Genomic DNA, 27,021 nt, shown 5'->3' with positions numbered 1-27,021 from the left:
CTGAATGTTTTATCTGTTACTTTGAGACAATTGTTTGTTGGTATTAACCAATATCCATTTAAGAGGTCTCACAGCAATCTGATCATCATTACACACAGTGGTAGCTGCTCGGTCACTTCCTCTGCAAATGAGGCATCAGATAATCTATGGCTGGTTAGCCAACATGTTGGGCAACTTGCCCTTATTACTGTGAGGTAGTCAATCCAGACCTGCACCGTGTGTAAACGTACTTTCTCAGGTGCCTTTTCATTGCACCTCTTCTGTAATTGTCCTCTTACCCTGGGTCTTTTGGAGACTTTGGTAAATAAACCCAGTGCTGCCAAAGAGCATATTGGACTATTTACTGGGATTTACACTGTTGGGGCAACTGAAAACTGAAGCTTGTCACTCCCAGACATGTGATTGGCAATCTATAACCGTAAAGATGGTGATAAGCCTTTTATTTAATTCTTTGACTTTCAGGTGCTCCAACATGTTTCTATCTTCACAGATGGGTATGATTTTATACAGCTTGTTATAACAGGCAACATTCTTATTTATTTTAAATGTGCAGTATTTACAAGCTCTTTTCTATTGAGCTAGTAAGCCCTGCTCTGAATCTGGCCATGATGGCCGGAGCTGGCTTTTAGCTCCTGATCCCGGCCTGCTTCAGTGCCATTGCGCTTGTGATGTCGTATCCGAGTTCAAGCCGGTCAGGATAGCAACCTAATAATCCTAATAAAATATCATATTTCACTAACCTTTGTTGCACTGGGACTTTACGGTCAGATTCCCGCCCCACCCCCTCCATAGAATCTTATAAGTAGCAACTCTTATGTCAGTAATGTAAAAATCTGTCTTCACTGATTTACTAATTTTTCCTGTGAATTGAGAATATTAAGAATGCATTACCAGTCTTAAAGAAGAAATAAGATTTTTCTGATGAGATGTATTACAAAGTTACTTATTTTCATGTGTACTATTGATTTTATTAAATAAATTACAACAGTTACTCATTGAGGGTATATGAGAGGACCCTATGGATGCACGTTTAACCTCGAAGTGTTTGCTTAGCATACACATATCCAAACTTTTACAATCAGGATCGCCACGCCACTACACTCAAGTGAAACAATGGGGATTATGCTAAATGACAATTTATGATACATGATAAAGGAAAAGGAGGGTCAGCACTGCACATCCGCTCCAGTTGAGCGTGCTTGATCCCACCCTCCCACGTCTCACAAGATCACGCTGAGCCAGGCTGCAGCTCTGCCACTCTCAGGGGTCATTTGCTTTTAACTCTCTGATGCAGTTGTGCTTTGCCCACGTGAAAAAGCAAAGTCCCCAGAGAAGTTCTTTGGTAAGTTCTTAGTTGGGTAAAGGGGAAAATTTGCATACTGGGTGCTCCTTATTACTGTGGGGCATAACTTTTGAAATGGAAGGGCACAGAAAAAAAATCTTCTTTTTAAACTGTATATCATTCATTTAATTGCAATAACCTACTTATTTCCTTTCTTCTGTGGAATTTTTGGCCATGACATTTGTTGGGCTGAATGAATACTGTAATGTAACATGCCAGGTTACATTAATATTTCTATAGTAGATGCCTTTTGGATCTTTATTTCTATAGCTGGTAGATACTGTTTTCATATATATCATCTCATTTAGTTGTAATAACCACAGAACAGTGTTTCTGCTTGAACTCATGTGCCCCCTTAATGTAGAAAGCCATCACTGCCTTAAATCATTGTAGTTCAGACTTCACTTATCAGATGTGATTACACAGAACACTTTTATTGTGTTCATTTTACAGAGACTGTGCATTAAAATCGTCTGGCTTTTTTTTTTTTCTTAGAGTTATCTTTTAGAAGTCCTGACATCATGTCTGTGGGCTCTCAGACATTTCCTCCAGGAGGGCCTAATGGGATTCTTCGGAGTCAGTCATTTGCCGGTTTTAGTGGTATTCCAGAAAGGAGATCTAGGTAAGTCACAGTATGTAGCTGCTGCAGGCAAAATGTTTACTTTTCTACTTTGTGACTCCCTTGTGACACACTGTCCTATCTTCCGGGGCTTATTTGTGAATAATGCTCTACAGAATTTTTTTTTATAGAGGCTACCTCCCAAATTCCTTTATTGGATATAAATATAATTTTCTGATGATGGATTAGGTTTTGTTATTAAAGAATATTGGTGTCCTCCTTCTTTTTTTATAAACACAAAAACCCCCGGAATACTCAAATTTTAACTCTGACCAGACACCGATTCAATAGGCTGACACTTCTTCTGTTGTGTTGCACACTAGTCAGCTTTTCCACTATAAAGCCTCAGTTCATCAAGACCGAAGGTTATGCAGAACGCTGAAAATCCTTGATAACACCATAAAAACTGGGTGCAATATGGCTTCGGAACCCTCATTGGGAACCCTCAATCAAATCTACAAATCCTTCAAATACAAGACCTTTAACTTAAGAAAAACAAAACCTACAGTGCTCAGCATAAATGAGTACACCGCAGCAGATTTGTCAGGAAACCTTTAGTTTCCTTTCAGAATCAACATTTCTGTGGGTTACCATACTACAAAACAATTCAAAAAGGCTTTTAGTTCCAAACAAGGTTATTTTGAACATCTAAAGTAATTTCCCTAACGAATATTGCAAATGCAAAAGTTAGTACACCCCAATGAAAGTCTTAGGAGCAAAGCTAAAGTTTAGACTGCAAAATATCACCTAAACTGAGTCTTCTGATGAGAAGATTTGAAGAAATTCAACTTGCTAGTTCACTGCAATTAGTTAAAGATGTTTAAAGCCAAATCTGCGTGTTTCCCTTCACACAATACGACATGCACTATAGAGGAATGGCATGCATGGATGTTGTCCACAAAGGAAGCTTCTCCTAAAGCCCATGCACAAAAAAGCCAACTCCAATTTTCCCAGGGCCCGTGATGAAAAAATATGAATACTACTGGGACTGTGCAGTGATGAGACCAAGATTAAAGGGGTACTCCGGGGAGAACTTTTTGTGTACTGTTCCTGCACTCATACACTATGAAGATGGGATGGTCAGTGCAGTTTAATTATCTTTATAACCCATGCAATTCCTTATGACAGAATCTTACCCTTCCTGTCTGTGTCATCTCTCCCCTATATTATCTGCCTGATAATAGCCGGGGGTGTGACTGCTCCTGGCTGTTCAGAAGCTCCAGCCCCATGATATCTGTCTCTATTTAGTCCAAGGATGGATGGATGGATATTTTAGAAGCCCATGAATGCTTGGAGCACAGTATAATTAGCAGAGCAGTGAGACCTGGGGGGTTTACACCATGTCTGACAGATGCTGCAGCAGACTCTGCTTTCCTCAGGCTGAGGAGACACCTGACAATCAATCCAGAGTGATAAAGTTGCAGGGTCAGGACACTATGAAATTGATATGAGGGATTTATCATGGCAGTACTGAATAAACCAATGTAGTGCCATGCGTCTGCTCCCTGTATGACACATGGCAGTATACATTGTGCACTGTCATGGGTCATACAGCAGAGGATTGCAGCGTGTATTTGCATCTTCTGGTAGCAGTCATGTCAACAAGAAGGGAGCACCCCCATCTTCTTGGACTAAATGGAGACAGATATCCTGAGGCTGACGCTCTGAACGCCCCTCCTCTTCTCAGGCTGGCTGTTCCTTACAGTGGGCAGATGAACACTTGTGTATGATTTAATGACACAGACGGTAGGGGGTCAGGAGCAAAGTTTATAAAGATGGTCAGCACAGTTTAATTATCTTATCTTTATAATATAGGACTGCAGGAACAGTACACACATTTTTTTCATCTCCCTGGAGTACCACTTTAATATTTTGGAACTGATGGCTGTATGGTGTCGCAAAGTTGAGGAGTACAAAGAAAAATGCATGGTGCCTGCTGTGAAACATAGTGGTGGTAGTGTCCTTATGTGGTTCAAATATAAAATAGAATAAAGGTGGCACTCGCCATAGGCTTGGAAAAAAACACAATCTTTAATTGAATAAAGACATCAAGGAGCGGCAGTGAACAGGGGAGTGCGGGGTAGTATGAAGCTGGACTACAGCCGTAAGATTGGCGTTTGTCCAAGCCTATGGCGAGTGCCACCTTTCTTTCTGTTTTATATTTGAACTTTATTGGAACACTTTGGTGTAGCACCACGGACCATTGGCTACTCACAAACTGATTGTGTTTGAGGACTATAGGATCCTGGTAAAACGAGGTTTGGTGCTGGCTTTTCTTATTATGGATGGTGTCCTTATGTGGGGTTGCTGTTGCATTTCATTGGCATCAAGAGATGATCAGATAGTTTTGCAAACCCTGGTCCAAGTCAGTGCTCTCTGGCTGTGCACAAGAGCTGAACGAATTTCATGACCTTCCGGGCTCCTCAGTGCAGTGTTTGATTTGCCAGCCTCATGTGGCGCACAGGTGACTACATGCTGGCACAGAAAATCAAAAGATGAGCCCAGGATCCCTAAAGATCAGGAAATTCGCTGTCCCAGGGTTGCACGAAGCGATCCACTCATCTCTAGTCGGGACTGCTTAGGAATACTCGCTCAAAGGCAATTTCCATGTTAATCTCCCCTTCAGATCAATCCCCCTCCTTTTATACAGTATATTCTACATTGGAAAGCTGACTTGAACATTTCCTCTATCAGGAACAGATGCTGAATTTTTACTCTTACTCACAAGGCATCAATCAGTTCTCATTTCCAGGAAGTGGAATACAAATTGCTATCACGCTGGTATAGAGGGCAATCTCGTCTACATATTGTAGTCCCATGAGTAGACCTAAGTTGACAAAACTTTTTGGCAATGTGAAGTGGAGGGCTCCTTTTATAGATATTTTCTGGACGTGCAAAGTTCTCTCCCTTTAGGGACCGAGTACAAACAATCACACGCAGGGCTATGAGTTTCTCTATTTTTGCTCCGTCACAGAAAGATTCCAATCACCTTATACAGATGCTCGTTTTTATAGTTTTTGGTCCTGCATTTTACTTTGGGGGAAAAAAATTGCTTGACCCTCTATCTTTACTTCTTTCTTTCTGCCTTTCGTCTTGGTGAATTTCAAACTTTTATCCTAAAATTATTTTGGCTCCAGAGATTTGGCACTAGTTGCATTTCCTTTTTTTATATTATGCATCGTACATTATTTTTAGCATACTTGCTAAAGTGCGGTGGGGCTTCCCATGTCTTCTGAACCCTTGTATTTGCTTTTAAATAAAGAATTATAAAAAAAGAAAAAAAAAAGGACCCAGTATACAGCTTAACACAAAAATGCAGAGCCTGTGTCCCAAAGTAATATGTGGGCTGAAGTGCCATCCTTTGTGCCCCTCCTCCATCATCTCTACACAACTACTTGTCTGTGTAGCTACTCCAATGTCAGGGAAGAGGAGCAGGGATAGGTACACACTAATGGTGCACAGTGTAGACCTCTTTTTCCACCATTTATCAGGAGAATGGGTCCCCATGATCACTATTTGGCATTTCAGAAAGCCCTTCATTAAAGTGTTGATTAGAGAAGAGAACCCCCATAGCACCAAATGGTTGGAGTGCTGGAAGCTGAATCTGCACCTATCTGACACATATGGTATATACGTTTGATATGTTATAAATGTCTGGCAGTAATATCCCTTACATATTTTTAATGCAGGTTTTTAAAAGTGGTTTTGATTCTATAATGTGACCCTCAGACAAGGAATGGTTGTGCTCCATGATGTAGCGACTCATATTTTTTCTCCAGTGTTATATTTTGATTTGCATGTTTATTTTAATTTATATATATTTCTCTAAAATTGTGAAATGGGATATTTGAACTTGGGCCAGATCTGCCTTAAATTTGCCTTGGGTTACATATATGCTTACCCTGACAAGCTTAGATTTTTTTTACACGTTTTCTTTTTAGCGTTCTTTTGATCTGTGTTTTTTTGTGTTTTGTTTTTTTTTTCCTCCTTTAACAGATGTAATTCTTTTCTTGGGAACTCTTCAAATCCAAAAAAGCCACAAGCAAAGCAAAAGAAAATGCATAATCTGGGCCACAAAAACAGCAGCGCTTCCAAAGAACCTCAGCCAGAAAGAGTAGAAGAAATATACAGCGCCTTAAAAAATGGCCTTGAGTAAGTATGAATAAATGATACATGTACAAGGTGTAAAACTGCTCATCTATACAGTAGATAAAATTGTCTGTAACTTTAAGTGTGACGGAATAGTTACGTCTTGCATAACAATGTTGCGTGACCACCGGGGACTCACTTGCGACATCAGAGGATTGGCACCTGTCCAGGACGACAATATGGTTTTAGATTTGGGCAATATCTTTCAGTTTATTCTCGTTGCCCATCCAGAGTGATTTATCGAATGGTCCATTGCAGAGTTGATTAACACTTCACTTCATTATTTTGTTGCTCACTTAGTGAAAATTCTGCAGTTGTCAAGTTTCCACCTCTCTTCCATACATGTACTGTGCATCCAACCTAAACACCATCACGGTTTCTTTTTTATTTTTCATTTTAAATTCAAGTAGATTTTTAAGTGTTAAAACCTTTTACTAAAAACGTGCACCTTATTTATTGTACTAGTGATGGCGTTCTACTTTAATCTACAGCACCCCCATTATGTTTACCCATTACTGCTTTTCATGGGGCCATTGGTGGATCTGCGGACTCCTCAGTACAGATGTTGTGTGTTCCCCTAAACTGAAAATGACTACCTCAAAGCGGCAGTTCTCCCGCTACCAATGTTTCCTAATGGCAAATTGTAGATTGTACATGTGTCTTGATGTTTGTATTCATTGCGGTAATAGCAAAATAAAACTTTTTCATTTGAAAGCAATCCGCTACTTTGGCATTTCCTTTTTCAATGATGCCTCTAGCCAAGCCGTTTTTTAGAAGGAATAAAAAAAGTTTATTCAAGAACATTTTAAGTGGGGGTGCTTTTTCCCACAGCCATGTTTATACTTCGGCTTTGGAGCAGTTTACTAGCTTGGATCTAAATATCCAAAAATCACCCATAATGGATTTTGGAGACAAAAATTGGCAAGATGTGCTGTAGTGAATTGTCTAATCCTTTCCCAATAACACTGGATTGCCTGGCAGGTCCGTAGACCGTGATATACAGGTGCATCTCACTAAATTAGAATATCATCAAAAAGTTAATTTATTTCAGTTCTTCAATACAAAAAGGAAACTCCTATATTATAGAATCATTACAAACAGAGTGATCTATTTCAAGTGTTTATTTCTGTTAAGGTTGATGATTATGGCTTACAGCCAATGAAAACACAAAAGTCATTATCTCAGTAAATTAGAATACTTTATAACAGCTTGAAAAATGTTTTTAAAATCTGAAATGTTGGCCTACTGAAATGTATGTTCAGTAAATGCACTCAATACTTGGTCGGGCGTCAATGCATCAATTACTGCATCAATGCGGTGTGGCATGGAGGCGATCAGCCTGTGGCACTGCTGAGGTGTTATGGAAGCTTTGATAGCAGCCTTCAGCTCGTCTGCATTGTTGGGTCTGGTGTATCTCATCTTCCTCTTGACAATACCCCATAGATTCTCTATGCGGTTAAGGTCAGGCGAGTTTTCTGGCCAATCAAGCACAGTGATACTGTTTTTACACCAGGTATTGGTACTTTTGGCAGTGTGGACAGGTGCCAAGTCCTGCTGGAGAATGAAATTTCCATCTCCAAAAAGCTTGTCGGCAGAGGGAAGCATGAAGTGCTCTAAAATTTCCTGGTAGACGGCAGCGCTGACTTTGGTCTTGATAAACACAGTGGACCTACACCAGCACATGACATGGCTCCCCACACTATCACTGATTGTGGAAACTTCACACTAGACCTCAAGCAGCTTGGATAGGAGTTTCACTTTTTGTATTGAAGAACTAGAATCTCATCAAAAGTTAATATATTTCAACTTGGTGAGATGCATCTGTCGCTTTTTCTCCTTTACTTGACTCTTAAAGCATTTGAGTATAGTATAAATACCCATTCTGAAAGCTCCATGCCACATGACTGATTTTTATTGCATTTCAAAATATCTGTCTGATGTGAGGCGACTTATATGCTCGATCCTTGGCTGCTTATGTTATTTGGTGTGTGGGAATTCTGGGGAGTCGTTGTACTATTTAGTCAGGGGTCTATCTATGATGTATATAATAAGTGGTGGTATTTTGTGATTTGTCCCATTATGTGCCAGGTATGTCGGACTTGGCTCCAGTCTCTGTCCTTGAGCTATAGCTTGCTGTATGTAGCTCTTAACATGTGGATATGAGAACAGAAACATGGGAATATTGGAATATTTTGTTTACTTTCCTCCATAGTCAGGATCTTTTTTTGTTACATGTTTGAGTTTGTCTTGTGTAGATTCCGCACCTCCTCCAGATTTTAATATCGCCTGTTGGTCACTGTCTTTGAAGATGGGATTATTTACAAGTCATATGTACGTATAAACCAAAGGCGATACATGTGGTTGATTCCAAATTTTGTTCCAAGCTTTCCAGGTTGTATACAATAGGGTTTTGTATTTCGTGTCTTCTGTCATTTGTGCATGTGGTGTGTGTAGGAGGCTGGGTAATGAGCAGGTTCTCAACATTTGCTGTTCTAACATGGTTAATGCATAATTTGATGCCTGCTATATCCAGTCATGGATCTTTAAGCTTTTGGCTGTTTGATTTTAATTTCCGATATTTTTGAAATTCATACCGCCATCCACTCTCCACTCTTGTACTATGTTTTAAGTGATTCCTAATTTCTCTGCCCTTTCCATATGAACTTGTGACATGGATAGTTTGTGTCCCTCTTCCTTCAGTTTTAACTAGCTAGACAATGAGATGTGTCAAGGTTGCTCTGCTTTCTTTACGGTCACCTTGAGGAGATTCGCCCTTCCTAAATATATTATAGCGGAATATTTCCAGGGCGATTAGTGTCCGGTCCGGTTGTGTTTATGGTTCAATGTTGGCTCAGTATAATTGTTGTGGATGTATAGTGATCTGTTCCAACTGGTACAGCATGGAGATTCTGACATCTGACCATACCTTAGTGCATGTCATCAGAGTTCAATCCGATTTCCGCAGACTGATGATGGGGAAATTTAAGTTTTTTTCAGGATCTAGTGCCGGGTGAGGGCTTATTTTTTTTGGGTGCCGAGCTGATGTTTTTATTGATACCATTTTGGGGTAGATCTGATGTTTTCATCGCCTGTTATTACATTTTATTGCGACGTTGTGGCGACCAAAACAATGTTATTCTGGCGTTTAGAATTTTTTTTCTTGTTACGCTGTTTACTGATCGGATTAATTCTTTTCTTATATAGATTGGGCAATTCTGAACGCGGCGATACCAAATATGTGTATGCAAGGGTTTTTTTTATTATTATTTTGAATGGGGCGAAACGGGGGGGGGGGTGATTTTAAACTTATTTATGTGTGTGTGTGTGTGTATATATATATATATATATATATATATATATATATATATATATATATATATATATATATATATATATATATATATATATATATATATATATATATATATATATATATATATATATATATATATATATATATATATATATATAATTATACAGTACAGACCAAAATTTTGGACACACCTCATTTTAAAGATTTTTCTGTATTTTCATGACTATACTTAACAAAAAAGTGTGAAACAACTGAAAATATGTCTTATATTCTAGGTTCTTCAAAGTAGCCACCTTTTGCTTTGATGACTGCTTTGCACACTCTTGGCATTCTCTGTTAGAATTTGTATTATGGCAAGAAAAAAGCAGCTGAGGCTGGTGACTCAGATAAACTTATCCTCAGAAGCAGAGGTGACTCTTGGTCTTCCTTTCCTGGGGCGGTCCTCATGTGAGCCAGTTTCTTTGTAGTGCTTGATGGTTTTTGCAACTGCACTTGGGGACACTTTCAAAGTTTTCCCAATTTTTCGCACTGACTGACCTTCATTTCTTAAAGTAATGATGGCCACTCGTTTTTCTTTACTTGCCTGCTTTTTTCTTGCCATAATACAAATTCTAACAGTCTATTCAGTAGGACTATCAGCTGTGTATCCACCTGACTTCTGCACAACACAACTGATGGTCCCAACCCCATTTATAAGGCAAGAAATCCCACTTATTAAACCTGACAGGGCACACCTGTGAAGTGAAAACCATTTCCGGTGACTACCTCTTGAAGCTCATCAAGAGAATGCCAAGAGTGTGCAAAGCAGTCATCAAAGCAAAAGGTGGCTACTTTGAAGAACCTAGAATATAAGACATATATTCAGTTGTTTCACACTTTTTTGTTAAGTATATAATTCCACATGTGTTAATTCATAGTTTTGATGCCTTCAGTGTGAATGTACAATTTTCATACTCATGAACATACAGAAAAATCTTTAAATGAGAAGGTGTGTCCAGACTTTTGGTCTGTACTGTATGTATGTATGTATATATATGTATGTGTATATATATATATATATATATATATATATATATATATATATATATATATATATATATATATATATATATATATATATATATATATATATATATATATATATATATATATATATATATAATATTCCAATACCAGTTTTAGTATAATAAAGAAAATGCAAAAACTTCATTGTGTAACCAAGGCTTATAAAGTGATAGCGTTTAAATTATTTCTGTTATGGCTAGAAAATGCAGCTGGTTTATGACGTCCTGTGAATCCGTCTATATGACAACGTTTAAACCAATTTTGACCATCCATGAGTTTTCCTGACAATATCCTCCTTTTATAACATATGTAGTAAAATAAATAAATGTATTTTTTTTCCAGAACCGATTGGATTTCTATAACAGATTTTTCTAGAACGGATGTAGTTGAGACCTAATGACCTTCTATCTCATGTTAGTGAGAACCTGATCGTCTATAAGAGATGGGATATTGATCTCTAGTTTGATTAGGTGTTTGGATGATCTTAACATGATTTTGTAGTGCCTTATTTCAGTAGAATGTCGGCTCTCGTATATGTGAATTACCCATAAGCTGTGGTTCCTAGAATAGGCTGACTTCTTACCTAATGATGCCTGGTGTTTGATTTCCTTGATAGCGAGTGCCTGGAAGTTCATCAGACTGAGCTAGACAAGCTGACTGCCCAACTAAAAGACATGAAGAGAAATTCAAGACTGGTAAGTCGTCAGCACTAGAATTCTTCCTTGAGTTTGTGTGGGTAAACCTGGTAGCTCGGGGGCTTGTGAATACCTACCGTACACACCACATAGGGCTGCCATAGGAACCAGAGTCATGTAGACTGTATTGTATCCTGATGGTGACTGTTTCGTCCAGCGCTGTGCTCACAATAGTATAATTAATATAATCGTTGATTGACATTGACATATCTATTTTTCATTGCAGGGGGTCTTGTATGATCTGGATAAGGTATGTGCTTCTACATTTCTTGCTTTTTGTTTTGGGTATGACTTTTCAATGGTAAATGTAGTACCCATGTAAGAAATTCTCATGATCTTTACACGTCACAATTTACATTTGATATGTAACTTATTCTCTATGATTTCATAAATGCCTACCTACACATCACAGTACATTTTTCTGTGCAAATATCTACAACATGAAAAGGTTTTGATCACGAAGCGTTTTTCATTATTAAGGTCATACCTGTATTATGTAAATTCTTATTAGTAATCGCATTTATCACATTTTCTGTGCTACCTCCCCAGAATCTCCTATTGCTTTTAGCGAATAATGCATGTAATTTATAGCTGTGAAAACGTGACATCGTTTAAAAGAAGAAAAGTCGACTTACAAAACTCACTTCTTGAGAAAAGTTATGAAACAAGACTTCCTTTTTCATCACAGTTCAGCGTGCGGCTCAGAGTGTGGCAATATCCATTCTTGTTTGAGATTCCGAGATCTGGTGTTACATTTTCTGTTTAGTTACAAGACCTTTTTGCAAAGCATAGCCGTAACTTACCTGTTTAGATCACGCAATAACTTGGACATGATGTCTTCACCTAGAACCTGTCCAGAGTCTTAGGGTATGTGCACACGATGCAGAAATGAAGCAGAAAATTTCTGCATCATTTCTGCATCTCCCTGGCAGAAAAAACGCATGCAGATTGTGCATGCGTTTTTCCTGCGGATTCACATGCGTTTCCACATGCGTTTCCGCATGTGGATTGACAAGCGCTTTCCAGGCGATTTTAGCATCACCTGGAAAGTGCTTGACAACTAGGTCACACTATATAAATCCATGCAACCGGCATGGATTTATATAGTATGACCCGAGAGAGTGGCAAAAATAAATGTATACTTTACCCTCTGATGGCCCGCGCTGTCCTGCTCAATCCGTTCTCCCTCGCCGGCAACTTTGAATTGAAAGACCTGCCGACGTCAGCGTTACGTGACCCGTCACATGACTGACGTCAGCGCAGGTCCTTCAACTCACTGCAAAGTGCCGGGAACCAAGCAGGAGCGGTGCGCTGGCCGCCAGAAGGTAACTATACATTTATTTTTTATTTTATTCTTTTTTTACAGCTTTTTTAATGGTACCTGGGTGTGGATGAGACTCTCCTCTCCTCCACACCCGGGTACCATCCGCACATTAGAACGCGCCAATAGCGCAAGTACAAATGCAGTCTTGCGGAATTGGCGTCTTCTAATGCAAGTCAGTGGCGGCGAAAACGCCGCGTTTACGCAAAATTAATTGACATGCTGTGGATTTTTGAGCGCAGCGTTTACGCTGCGGAAAAATCCGCATCATGGGCACAGCACATGCGGATTTCAATTGGTGAACATTGCTGCCCTTCTACCATGCGTTTTTAGTGCGTTTCCGCGGCGTTTTTGCAGTTGCGGAAACGCATTAAAAACGCAAGGTAGAAGGGCAGCAATGTTCACCAATTGAAATCCGCATGTGCTGTGCCCATGATGCGGATTTTTCCGCAGCGTAAACGCTGCGCTCAAAAATCCACAGCATGTCAATTAATTTTGCGTAAACGCGGCATTTTTGCCGCCATTGACTTGCATTAGAACGTGCCAATTCCGCAAGACTGCATTTGTACTTGCTCTATTGGCGCGTTCTAATGTGCGGATGGTACCCGGGTGTGGAGGAGAGGGGAGTCTCATCCACACCCAGGTACAATTAAAAAAGCTGTAAAAAAAGAATAAAATAAAAAATAAATGTATAGTTACCTTCTGGCGGCCCGCGCACCGCTCCTGCTTGGTTCCCGGCACTTTGCAGTGAGTTGAAGGACCTGCGCTGACGTCAGAGTCATGTGACGGGTCACGTAACGCTGACGTCGGCAGGTCTTTCAATTCAAAGTTGCCGGCGAGGAAGAACGGATTGAGCAGGACAGCGCGGGCCATCGGAGGGTAAAGTATACATTTATTTTTTATTTTTGCCACTCTCTCGGGTCACACTATATACGCCGTTTGCATGGATTTATATAGTGTGACCTAGTTGTCAAGCACTTTCCAGGTGATGCTAAAATCGCCTGGAAAGCGCTTGTCAATCCACATGCGGAAACGCATGTGAATCCGCATGTATTCCGCAGGAAAAATGCATGCACAATCTGCATGCGTTTTTTCTGCCAGGGAGATGCAGAAATGATGCGGAAATTTTCTGCTTCATTTCTGCATCGTGTGCACATACCCTTAAAGGAGTTGTCCAGTCTAGATTGATAAGACTGCAGTCGCTCTGTGTGACTGCAGACTTCTGAATCCCCCCAGCGCATGCACTGAGCTCTGCGAGGATTCGCCTGGAACAGTGGTGATATGTACGATATTCATACTCCCGGCCAGAGCCTGACTAGTGGGTGCGGCCTAGCTCCATACACTTGTATTGAGCGAGGCCCCACTCACTAGACGGCCACGTCACTAGATGCGGCGCAGCCTCGCTCCATACAAATGTATGACTGTCAGTGAATGCAGACTTATCAAGTTTTAGACCAGACAGCCCCTTTTAAAGAAAATGGCCAGGGAAATGTAGAATAACTAGGTACTTGCTCATCCACAGCTCAGAGTGCTTGAGGATGGTTTTTTTGTACTTATCAGATTTCGATTTGTTTTAACTAACTACTTGTTTTAACTACACAATTTGGTAGTATATATTAGCAAAATAAATCCAATTTTTTTTCTTAGCAAATCAAGACTATTGAAAGATATACAAGACGACTGGAGTTTCACATGAGTAAGGTAATTTAATCAAAAGCTATCTCTCCATGTTTCCATCATACATGCACCAATAAGAAACCAATAGATTAAAGCTGCATTTACTCTCAAAAGTATCATGATTAAGCTTTCCTGTGACTTTCCTTTCATGACTGGGTGAGTTTCCATCTTTGCACTTTTTTTTTCTTTTTCTACTCCTCTTCCAAGAGGCATGACTTACCCTTTACACTTTTTTTTTTTTTTTTTTTTTATAAAATGTGCACACACCATCTATTTCATTACTTTCATTGTTGTGGGGTTTTTTTTGTTACATTTTGGACAGTGAACGAATCTTCGTGATTTGGGCTCTCCATGGCATTTTTTTTAATTTAAAATGAACTACTGAGATGCAATTGATATGTAGACTAAAGGATTGAACAAAAAAATCCAGTGAAACTTTTAGGAATTTCAACCATTTCTCTACCTATTTCATAGGCTCAAAAGTACGTGGACAAATTTAACTTTAATAAAAATATTCAGTTTTAATACTTTGTAGAGAATCCGTTGCAGGCAATGACTGCCTGAAGTCTGGAAACCGTGGACATCGTCAAACACTAAGTTTCCTCCTTTGATGTTTTATTGGCCTTTACTGCAGCTGACTTCAGTTGTTGCTTGTTTGTGGGTTTTTCTGCCTAAAGTTTTGTTTTAAGCATGTGAAATGCTGCTCGATGGGGTGGAGATCTGGTGATTGATTCGGCTATTGCAGAATATTCCACTTCTTTGCCTTAAACTCCTGGGTTGCTTTCGCAATATATTTTGGGTCATTGGCCAGTGCTTCACAGTACATATGGGCAATCAGCCTTGCTGTACTTGGTTGAATCTGAGCAGACAGTATAGCCCTGTTCATTTCAGATTTCATCTTGCTGCTTCTGTTTTGAGTCACATCGTCAATAAATACTAGTGACCCAGTGCCATGGGAAGCCATGCATCCCCATGCCATCACACTGCCTCCATCATGTTTTACATAAGATATGGTGTGCTTTAGATCATGAGCCGTTCCAAGCCTCCTCCATACTTTCTTCTTCCAATCATTCTAGTACATGTTGATCTTAGTTTCATCTGTCCAAATAATGCTTTTGCTGAACTGGGCTGTCTTCTTGAGATGTCTTTTGGCAAAGTCTAATCTGGCCTTTCTAATTTTAAGGTTGATTGTGGTGAAACCCTTTTTGTATTTGCTCTCATGAAGTCTCCTCTTTATAGTAGAGTAAGATACTGAACACCTATTTCCTGGAGAGTGTTCTTCACTTAAGGGGGATATTTCAAATGGGTTTTTCTTCACCGTGGAAAGGATTCTGTGATCATTCACCACTGTTGTCTTCCATGGTCATCCAGGCCTTTTTGAGTTCCCAAGCTAACCACTGCACTTTTTTTTTTTTTTATGCAAAAATGCATTCCCACACCTTCCAAATGCAATTGCCACACCTGGAATAAGCTCTAGACCCTTTTACCTGCTTAATTGATGATGGATTTACAAGGAAATATGCCATGCTGCCCATTAAAGAGCTTTTGAGAGAACTGTCCAGTTATTTTTGGTCCCTTTTTTAAAAAAGAGTCAGCTACATGTTAGAGTTGTAATTCCTAAACACTTTCTCCAGTTAGGATGTGAATATTCTCAAATTAAAGCTGAGAGTCTGTGCATTAAGATCATACTGATTATATAACTATACCTTGAATGTGTTTTGGTAAACGGCTAAAATGCCAAACTTGTGCCACTATCCAAATATTTCTGGACCCACCTGAAGAATAGTCAGGTCAGTTCTTTTAGCCATTTCTTGACTTTCGAAGCTTCAAGCAGTTAAAGATGTATCATATTTAGAGCAAGTCATTTTGAAATTGCTATTCATATGTACATTATATTTAACGTTTATTGAGCACTTTTTCAGGCATGTTCCAGGCAGAATACAAATGAGAAATACATTGTGTGCACATAGCCATACTATGCAGTTACCAATTTGAATCTGCTTAATAACGGATGCTGCTTAGTGAGTGGGCTGTGGAGGGTTGTGGGATCCCGCACTGCTTGCCAGGATTAATTTAGTTGAGTAAAATCAGCCTATGACTGCCCCGTTTTCATAAATTAAGGGCAGCCAAAGACTGGTCCTCTTTATTACTAGCAGTAGATGGTCAAGAGCCTCACTGACATCCACTATTATTGAGGCATCTAACCATGAAAGGAACTATATTCTTTATAATAGTACGGTACTTGTGATTGTGTCTTGGCGGAGGGGAGGTGATGGGCGAGTGAAATGGTGCGCCCCTGTACCTCAGCGCTGTAAATGCTGCAGACACAGATTGACAGTGGCATTTTACAGGTTAACAGCTGTGGATGGAGCTCTGCTCCATTCATGGCTGTTAGAGGCAGATCCTGGCTTTGTGTCAAAGCCATTATCTGCCGGGTATGAAGCGGGCGCAGCCTCTGAGCCCGCTCCATACACCCACTCTTGACTGATAAGTGATAATGAGCGCATCGAATCATTTTGCTAGTAGCCTCCTGTACAACCCCGTAGTTTGAAAGCCTAATTTAAAAGAAGGTTCCAGTATATAATCAATATGAATAATAATCTGAATGCCACGGAATACTGCATTAACTGTATATACCAAAGGAAGTATTCTATGAAGGCAGAGAACATTCAATAAAGCATTTATAATTTTATTTGTGGCTATATTTACTTAGACATAAGGCCACCATAAAAAAACATAAATCACACAAAGACTAAAAATCAATGTGACAGGGGAAGAGACTAGTAAGTAATTGAAGTAAATAATAATTAATAAAAAGCGGTCTGTATAGCAGATAATTATAAGTCCATGATCAGCGGAAAAAAAATAAGATAAGAATGGGATTTTATCAATGTGTCATATGTCAAGTAATGAGTGATTAGCAGGGCACAATGATCACCCAAGTGGTGTAAATGGTATAACATGTTGTATATACCAATTAGTAAAGATATTGCACTGAATCCATGATAATATCCTACTGCTAAATAATTTTGATATGAATCCCAATTAAAATGACAAAAGTAGATAATGCACTAAATGAGGTGAATCACTGCATGAGCAAATTAATAAACTATATCCATTTAATATTGACATATATGGAGCTGTAAAAAGATGAGGTTAGATAATTATTGATCATAAGTAATACAGACCAGACCGCATGATTGCTATCAGGTTATCCACTCCAACACTCGTTTTGCGGCAGCTTCCCCAGTCACGTGTGATGGTGTGTGGTGTTTTTTTTTTTTTTTGTTTTTTTTTTACATACATAGTTTGAAAAAAAGACCTAGATCCATAAAGTTGAGGTTTTCTCCACCATACGTAGTTATATTTTTATTGTCCTAGATCTCTACCTCTGCCTTCATTGAATACTTTTTGGTATTTAAACAACACTATAGTTGATTTCTGGGGAGAGCAATTTCAATTTAAAGGGGGCCTGTGACTAGTTCAGAAGGGATCAGTTTTTGATCTTATTTTAATCCTGCTGCTCCCGGTTTTGTTTGCCCCATTTTAGTATTCATTCACTGCTAACTTTGCCTTTTGCCTGACTTTTTTTTTTTTATTGTTGGACCCCATAGCAGCAGCGATGCCTGGTACCATGGTATTTATGCCCATGGTTAGGAATGATTTTTGTAAACTAAACCAGCTGTGAACCTTTCAGTTTCTTGTCAAAGTACTGAAAATTTGCCATGTTCCTTTTGACCATGGACTGGTTTACTCTTCTTGGTGAATGCTGTGTATTCACAGACCGATGCTAATCTGCAGGAAGCAAGGTTGTCTATACCCCTAATGAAAGCGTTGGTCAGAAGCACATTTTTGGCCAATACAGATTCATATAAGATTGAAGACCTAAAAATCTGGATACAGTCACTATGCTTACAGGGTAAAAAACATTAGAGGCCAGATTGGAATTGCATACACTGTCCCTGTTCGGGCTCTTGGGGAACAATGGAAGCTGATCTTGTCCCCTGCAGATGGAGCACAATATAGTAAATTGCTAAGAAGGGAGCTGTGTATCACACTCTTGCTTTTTCCTTTGTGCTTCTCCTCGGAAACAGCCGTATAACTCCATGTAACGGAGCTGCTATAAATAGTATGGTGTTTTGTTTTTTTCTGCTAAATAACAGGGTTTCCAGCTGTCTTGTGGTTGGTTGTATTTTGGCAGCACATATCCGCTTCTCCTTCTCTAGAGCCACCTGTTGCCCTGGGACCTGCAATGTTTCCAAGTATTCTTCCTCTTTATTGAATACAGATATAGTTTTACTTTTTATTTTGAATGATTTTGTAGGGAACTGAAATTCCAAAAAAAGAAAAGGGATATCAAAAATCAAGCTATGCAGTCCAAGAGATTATTACAATGTGTTAAGGGTCTTAATTGAGCTACAATTTTGATAGTCTGAAAAATGTAAGATTGTTTCAAAGTAACAAAATCAGATGCGTTTATAACTTTACTCCCTAAATATAAGGGGGTGCTTGGCCCAGATCATCAGAAGACACCAACATTTAGTTCAATATTAGTGATTGATTTTATAAAAATATATGTATACTGTAGTAAGGCTTCCTGGAGAGGGCAGAAATGTGGCCCCCTTTTTTTTTTTTTTTTTTTTTTTTTTTTTAATAATGGCCACCGGTTGGATGGGAATGCTGTCTCACGTACTGAAACCGTTACCCACTGCTGTCTTTTGGCTTATGTGTGTGTAATGTATGTTATAATATATCTACTGTCTAATATTATTATTTTGTATTTTTATTTTCAAGGTCGATGAATTGTATGAAGCGTATTGCATCCAGAGACGCCTACGTGAGGGAGCATGTAAAATGAAGCAGGCATTTGCTGCATCACCTTCAAGCAGGGCGGCACGGGAGAGTCTGTCTGAAATAAATAAGAGTTACAAGGAGTACACGGAGGTAAGTCCTTTAAATGTTGTCCTCTCTCCATTCACTCCTCACTGCAGGAGCTGTGAGGGCAACACCATACTACATATATAGCTTGTCATAAACTGTCCAGAAATACGACTCGTCCTGTCTGGACTTGTTACAGCTGAAGTGCTGTTTATTGACAGTCCGTCAGTGGCTACCCCACAAAGCTGTACCCCATGTAGGCTGTGTTCACACACCTTGGTCTCATTTTGCCTGTTTAAATAGGTTTCCCAGACTACTGTGCACACGGAACGATCATGAATGTGATCATTCTGCATACGCTATCGGCGGGACGTAATTTTTTTCTTGCCAGCAAGTCCTTTTGTGTAAAAAGGTTATTTTTAAACTATTTAAAAAATCACTGCACCCGACGAACAAGGGTTTTGTTTGTAGGGTGATTGGTGGTCTGTTTAGATGGGTTAATAATTGTTAATCAGGGAATAAACGTTTTATAGTGTCCTTGTTACAATGATCAGCCTGTCAAAATGGGCGTTCACTCATCTTCTGAAGCATTGTTTCTCCAGTGTAAGAAAGAACAAGCAGGAGAAATGCCTGAAGATTCATGATTTATAGCAGAGATAGTATCTGGGCTTCGCTAATGGACAATGCTAGTATGCCCTGTACATCCACTGCATTTCACATCCTCTAAGAGACCAAGATTTTCCTTCAGCTCATTTTAACCCCGCTGATTAAGGTCCAAATAAGCATTGGTAATGAAGAGCAGGGTTCCCCAACTCCAGTCCTCAAGGCCCACCAACAGGTCATGTTTTCAGGATTTCCTTAGTATTACACAGGTGATAATTGCATCACCTGCACAGGCAATAATTCCATCACCTGTGCAATACTAAGGAAATCCTGAAAACCTGACCTGTTGGTGGGCCTTGAGGACTGGAGTTGGGGAACACTGATGAAGAGCACTTTTTCATCACCTTTCCTAACTGCAGAATATAAAATACCTGCGTCTGGAGAAGGACTTTTGGCAGCGCCCCTAAACGGAAAGTATTCAGACCCCTTTATATTTATCAGCCTTTTTTTCATTGCAGCCATTTGGTAAATTCTAAAAAGTTCATTTTTTTTCTCATTAAAGTACACTCTGCACCTCATCTTGACTGAAAAAAAAAAAAACAGATGTAGAAATTTTTGCAAATTTAAAGGGGTCTGAATACTTTCCATACCCAGTGTGGGTAAATTATGTGTCTTAACGGTAAGAAATTGTAGAAAAAGTATAATGGCACAGTCAGATGACGGTATAACACGGACGACCATAGCATCGCAGTGCTCGGACTGGCCAGCGGCTCTCCTGACCCAAGCGTGACAACATGTATTTCTATGCAGCTGTCACACTCGGGTCAGGAGAGCTGCCGACCAGACCAAGCACTGCGATGCCATGGTCGTCCGTGTTATACAGCCATCTGACTGCGCCCTAAGGCATATTAAAGGTTTGTTGGAGTTATGAAAAAAGACTGTAAACCATCATTGTGTATAATATGAATAATTCTAGTACAGGTTATATGGTGGGGAATAGTGTTGGGGACAACGCTAATGTATAATAATGGCAACAAAAAATGGTGATATTGGAAAAAATGTTCCTGTGCTGAGATAATGTTATAAATGTGCCCCTGCTGTGTACTGTGTAATCGCTGTGTCTGACCGTACAGGAACATGGTCTGATCATACCACAGCTCCTGGACACTTTAATAAGTGAAAAGGTGCTAAAAGGACCTTGAGGAAAGGGTTACTCTTCCTTCGATGTCACAGTCAAATCTCTCCATTTGTGGTTGAACTAGGTTTTCCCAAGGTACTACCTTGGATATATTTTCTGTATTCAGAGTATAACCATGGATGCAAATCCAAGAGGTTGGAGAGTGCATTCAGAGGATGGGAGGATGGTCCAAAGTGGTTGGACGAGAGGAAAAGATAGGTTCCTCCAGTCTAAAAGAGCTAAGGGCAGTGAAATATGTGGGAGAGAACCTACTCTCATCGATGGAGTACAAATATGTCAGCCTTGTATCCAGGGCTGTGGAGTCGGTGTCCATTTTGTCGGAGTCAGTATAAAATGGACTGACTCCAACTCCTAAAATATATAATAAATTGGGTACAGTAGTTCAATGCAGTTTGTGGGGAATATTTTTTCATAAGAATTTGGGCCAGTTATGAAATTTGTCCTATAAACGTCGGTCCTATTCCTAATCTAAGGATCTAGACTTTTAGCGGAGATGAATCTGTGCTACAGTAAATTTATCACTTAAACATGAGCCATATATGAGGGAGTCGGTGTCATGTAAATTGAGGAGGCATAGGCTTGGCTTACCTACTCCACAGCCCTGCTGGTATCAAACCGAGCAAGGGCTCGCTCTCACTTGTGATTAAATCGGACAAATGCAATCTGATAAAAAATCTGATTGCATTCGGACCAATTTAATCCCATGAGTGTGTGCTCAGTGGCGTTTTTTTCTCCAGCGCCAATCGGATTGCATTCAGGCTGGAAAAAAATCGCAGCATGCTGCATTCGGATCGCATGCACCCATATAATCTATGGGTGCGTGTGAAACATCGCACTGCACTCGGATATCACCCGAGTGCAGTGCGATACCCGCCGATGTCTGCAGCAGAGGAGATGTAAAAATTGATTTCTCCTTCCCCTCCTCAGCTGTGCTGCGATCCTCTCTGTGCAAGACATAGGAGCACAGAGCACTGATACTCTGCTCACACTCGCAGCAGAGCAGGAGCCGAGTGTCATTAGCATATCGCATTGGATGCCATACGCTAGTGGGACCCCGGCCTAATCGTAGCATACATCAACCATCAGGGAAGAACTCTATCTGTTTTGCTGATAACCTTAATGGAGCACATAAGAGGGAAACAAAACAGCAAGGCCGACTTCTTGAGCTGCAATCTGTTGAGGCAAGGAGCATGGAGTCTGAATCCAGCTGTCTTCCAACAGATTGTAGAGTTAGGAGGGGTCTCCAAGACATAGACCTTTTTGTATGCAAACTCTATGGAAAAGTAAAGGAGTTTTGCTCTCTAAATCCCAGAGAACATCCTTATATTGTAGACGCCTTTTGAAGCTGATGGGATTTCAGCCTACCTTGCATTTTTCCACCACTAGTGTTGATTTCGGCAGTACTGAGGAAAATCAGGCAAGGGTAATTTTAATAGCACTATTCTGGCCCAAAAGATTGTGGTTCGCATGGATGAGGTTAATATCTGTCACTGATTCTTGGGTACTGCCAGAGATCCTGGACCTTCTCATCCAAGGTCCAGTTTGTCACCCCCTGGCAACTAGGCTATACTTGACAGCTTGGAATTTGAGAGGGCACTATTGGTGCAGCGAGGGTTTTCACTTAATATAGTATCCACATTGCTAAAAAGTAGGAAACCATTAACCATTGGAATCTACAGTAAAACCTGGAAAAAGTCCCTCCGCAGCTCAGGTGTAAAACTAAGACTGTATTTCTATATTAGAATTACTCCAGAAGGGATTAGATAGGGGGTTATCTGTAGTCAAGCTTAAACTACAGCTATTGGCCTTGGGGGCTCTATCTAATTATGAATTAGCCAGTAATAGGAGGATAATGAGATTCATAAAAACATGTGACAGATGAAAACCAGTGGTTGCCCCAAAAATTCCACCTTTGGATTTGGACCTGGTGCTGGAGGCTCTGACCCATTCAAACCAATTGATTCTGCTTCAGTCAAGAACCTTTTGATGAGAACAGTCCTTCTGGTGGACCTAACATCTGCTCAGTCAGGCCTTGTCGGTTAGTACTCCCTTTATGCAAAGCTTGGACGACAAGGTTATCTTAAAGACAGACCCAGCTCTTGTAGGTTTCCTGTCCTTGATGGGCGGATCTTCTTTCTCAGGAGGGTTCTGGAAAATCCCATTACCGGTAAGCAATTTAGTCTTTAACACCTCAAATGATGGAACTTATTTTTATTCCAAGATCTGTCAATTAAAATGCACTTTGTTTGTGGGCAAACCCCCTTACGTTCTCGTATCTTTCCTTAAGTAAAGAATAACACAGCCATGTAGATATTGGATTTATAAGTTGGGAATGTTCCTATTTTGCTCTTTTATTTTTTTTGACAACTTAGCCACTTTTTACTTTTCAGAATATGTGCACGGTGGAGTCGGAGATGGAAAATCTACTGGGTGAATTCTACATCAAAATGAAAGGTAGTTAATTCTTTTGTCTTGTTACGGTGCATTCACATCAGTTCATTTTTATCTTGCGTAATAAAGAAGTCTCATCCAATATATGTTCTCCAATGTGTAACGGTGAGTGGCTCTCGTGTGGAGGGGCTAATTGTAACTTTGTCACAAGTTGTCAGGTTTTCATATTCTGCATTTAACAAGAGGTTCATTTTTGGTTATTACTTTTACGCACAGGGTCATATAGTTAAAAATGAAGGCGGTTCTGAAGAAAACCTCTCCCCTCCCATCCCCTAGGCCAGTCTGCCCTTCTCTGTGGGGTGCTGTAATGGTTGCCATTTCAGTGTTGTTTTGAGTAACCTTTATCAGAGCTCTGAATATTTATTGGCATGTAGGTATCGCATCTAAGATTCAGGTTTTTACTAAAATGTCAGGTGTTGGTGCACAAAAAAAGTGCTAATAACCAGAGCCTTTCTAGAGGTCAAGTGACATGTCTGTCACGTGCGGCCTTTCAGTGACTGCCCGAGAGCCACAGCAGCTAGGGCATGCTGGCTGTCACCATTGCAAGCGGCTGGAGAACGGTCTGTTCTAACATACTGAATGAAAGGAGATCTAAAATTACCTGACTACGTAATTTGTGTTTTGTGCTGTACATGCGTATCTTTATTAAAGTGTTGTCAAAGATGATCTGTACATAGTCTTTCTATTGCATAAAATATTCTGAAAATTAGACACTATTTGGCGTTGTTTGCACCAAATGGTGTAATCATACCATCACTTTCTAATTATTGTATAGACCATTTTATTAGGACATAGATTTTGTTTATTATAATTATGTATATTCTATTGTTTCTGTGCTAACGAGATTCACTGCTGCCACCTAGTGGTCAGTCATACTTCTGTATCCCTGACCTGAGATTTATTTTTGTCTATTTCAGTATATACTTTAACATGGACTAAAAACTAGACATTTGACTAATTACTTTTCTATATAAGTTATTTTACCTAGAATAATGTTTTTCTGTTTTATAGGCCTAGCTGGCTTTGCACGCCTGTGTCCTGGAGACCAGTATGAGGTTTGTGAATTGGTTAATCTTTTAATAGATAAAATGTTTTGTACATGGGAAGAAGACGTTTAAAAGTCAATAATTACTTACCTAGGCCTTTGCTGCACATCAGATGTTCTCAACATATTGTGAATGTTTCGGATATGGCCTCTTGGCGCCTGATATTTGCACATCACGTTCAGCCATGACACAAGTGTCGTTTTTTTGTTTTTTTTACAAAGCTATATTTGTAGGCTGCATTTTTCTCTAAGTATTTTAATTGGCTGACAATATGTATGTATGTATGTATGTATGTATGTATGTATGTATGTTTATTGGGTCATATGTACAAACATGCACACGACCCAACTTTGGAGATGAGAATGATACCACGTTCAGTCTTCAAGTTTATGGTTGGACAGAGCACTTTGTGTAAGGGTGGTTGCAGACCAACATATGAGAAATCATCCGAGTTTCATACAGAAATCTGACCATTTGTTTTCTAATTTTCATACATGTGACATCTGTATAAAATCCATTTTTATACAACTAAATAAAAAAATGTACATTATCAAATACAGTTTCCTAGATTTATAACAAGTGTCCGTAAAAATCATATGCCACTCGGATGTTCCCTGTGGGATCCGTTTTCTTTTACGCACTCAGACTTGAAAAAATCACAGCATGTACCACTTTCTTCAGACAGTCGGATCGAGAAAAAAATTGTTCATCTGAACAGCCCTATTGAATAACCTGATTATTTAAAAATCAGACAGAATGTCACTTTTACGCTCGTCTGGATTGGCTCCTGTCTGATTATCGTGGGAATGGCAGATATCTGAAGGCCGCACTCACAGAAAGCAGCAGAAGGCTGTCACTACTTGTAGATAAATTTTATTGCTTAACCTCCAGTTAAATATACCTCACAAATTTGTAAGCCTATATGAAAGAAACTAGTATTTTTTCAGCAATAAGTAGCTGTTCGTGATCATAAACACTGTTCATTCCAGTTCCTAGCAGCTTCCAGTAGAGGGTGACACCTGCTTAAAAATATACCTGGGAAAGGAAGGTCTATGTGTGTTTGAGTCTCAGATAATATACAGATATGTAAACCATGATCAGACAATCTACTTCTGTACTGCTTTGTAAAAATATTTACCTTTTAAAGCCATTGCTGTATCCTATTGATTGATGGTCTCTATTTAATCTATATTTGGAAAACCCTTGATGTGAGTAGATTGAATCAGACTTTTCTGACCCTTGAAACAGACTTTTATATGTTCACAACAGCGTTATCTAAATGTTGTTTCTTGCTCCATTTGCTGTAAACATATCTACAATGTATGCATGAAGTTTTACTAACAAATAGGTTAAGGTTTAACACAAGCCGAATGTATAAATGAAAAAAACAATTAAAAGTTTGGGTGTTTATTTCAGATATTTATGCGATATGGAAGACAGAGATGGAAACTAAAAGGCAAAATTGAAGTAAATGGCAAGCAGAGTTGGGACGGCGACGAAATGTTTTTCGTTCCCCTGATTAACAGCTTAATATCAATTAAGGTACGTCTCTATTGTTCTCAGAGTGTTACATCCAGACAGCACTGTGATAGAAGTAAGCTATGTACATGGAACTCTGCTATGTGACAAACAGTACTTCTAGTGGAAAATAAAACCATCTTTCACACCACTCTGTACATTTCAGGCTGATGGTTTATGGTATATTGTTTATTTCCTAAGGTGACAGAACTTAAAGGAATTGCAACTCATATCCTTGTTGGAAGTGTTACTTGTGAAACAAAGGACCTTTTTGCTTCTCATCCTCAAGCTGTTGCTGTTGACATAAATGACCTTGGTACTATCAAACTTAACCTTGAAGTAACTTGGTGGTAAGTATCACTGATTTGATAGATATAACACTGCTCTCCAAAATGTCCATAACTTCATATTTTCACTGTTCAAAATCGGTCTGTTTTCCTAGATGCAGTGTGAATCCAGCTTTATTCATACTTCAGCTTTTGCAAAGACAAGTCCAGCAACACCTTTACATGGCCAGTCCATTACTCTGTTACAGAGAAATTGCTGTTTGAGTCAATATGCAAATGAGGCTGAAGTGCTTTCGATATGTGAAAGCATCTCCGAAGCCTCTGTCACTCCGGCTCTATGTCCTGCCTAGTGCCACTTTTTGCTTCTTGATTGACAGCTTCTATACTATGCTTGACTGCCAGCTCCTTTACTTGAAATCACAAAGGGCAGCGCTGGATGGGGAATACAGCTGGGAAGTCAGAGGCTTGCACATGCCGAAATCAATTCAGTCTCATTTGCATATTGATTGAAATGATTTTTTGGTAATGGATGAATGGCCTAGCTAGTGAAAGGAATTGAGAGGTATGGATAGATTTGTTTTTGCAAGAGCTACATGAGCAAGTAAACAGTTTGGGGGAGGTGGCAGGGTGAAATTCTGCTGACAGATTCCTTTTAAAAGTATTAAACCTGTCTTCAGCCCCCACCCTGGTATTTGTTTGGAAATATTACAGTATGTGCTGTCGTGTTTTTTTGTTTGTTTTTATATGAAATGATTATTTAAGGGGAAAAGTTTTAATTTTGAAAATAAAATTTAGTTCTCATCATTGAAAACCTGCCTCTGAAAGTATACAGCGTTTCAAAGGAAACATAGGTTGTATA

General features: G+C 39.4%; 1 protein-coding gene across 4 annotated transcripts in view; it reads left to right on the top strand.

Annotated features, from left to right (window-relative positions):
• RIPOR2 (RHO family interacting cell polarization regulator 2) overlaps positions 1–27,021 on the top strand; it is a 193,168-nt gene that overhangs the window by 58,002 nt on the left and 108,145 nt on the right. For all 4 annotated transcript variants that reach the window (XM_073678862.1, XM_073678861.1, XM_073678865.1 and 1 more), the window contains 10 exons: positions 1,838–1,964; positions 5,958–6,113; positions 11,105–11,183; positions 11,410–11,433; positions 14,152–14,205; positions 18,976–19,125; positions 23,251–23,314; positions 24,323–24,366; positions 25,774–25,899; positions 26,077–26,225. In XM_073678862.1, the coding sequence (XP_073534963.1) occupies positions 1,838–1,964; positions 5,958–6,113; positions 11,105–11,183; positions 11,410–11,433; positions 14,152–14,205; positions 18,976–19,125; positions 23,251–23,314; positions 24,323–24,366; positions 25,774–25,899; positions 26,077–26,225 (973 nt within the window). The remainder of the gene's footprint in view (positions 1–1,837; positions 1,965–5,957; positions 6,114–11,104; positions 11,184–11,409; positions 11,434–14,151; positions 14,206–18,975; positions 19,126–23,250; positions 23,315–24,322; positions 24,367–25,773; positions 25,900–26,076; positions 26,226–27,021) is intronic.

The sequence above is a fragment of the Phyllobates terribilis genome, unplaced genomic scaffold (genome assembly GCF_046119375.1).
Source record: "Phyllobates terribilis strain yellow unplaced genomic scaffold, ASM4611937v1 Scaffold_4__5_contigs__length_816908805, whole genome shotgun sequence".
In the NCBI taxonomy this organism is placed as follows: domain Eukaryota; kingdom Metazoa; phylum Chordata; class Amphibia; order Anura; family Dendrobatidae; genus Phyllobates; species Phyllobates terribilis.
The sequence above is the reverse complement of the archived record's forward strand: the minus strand, read 5'-3'. Positions and strand labels throughout refer to the sequence as shown.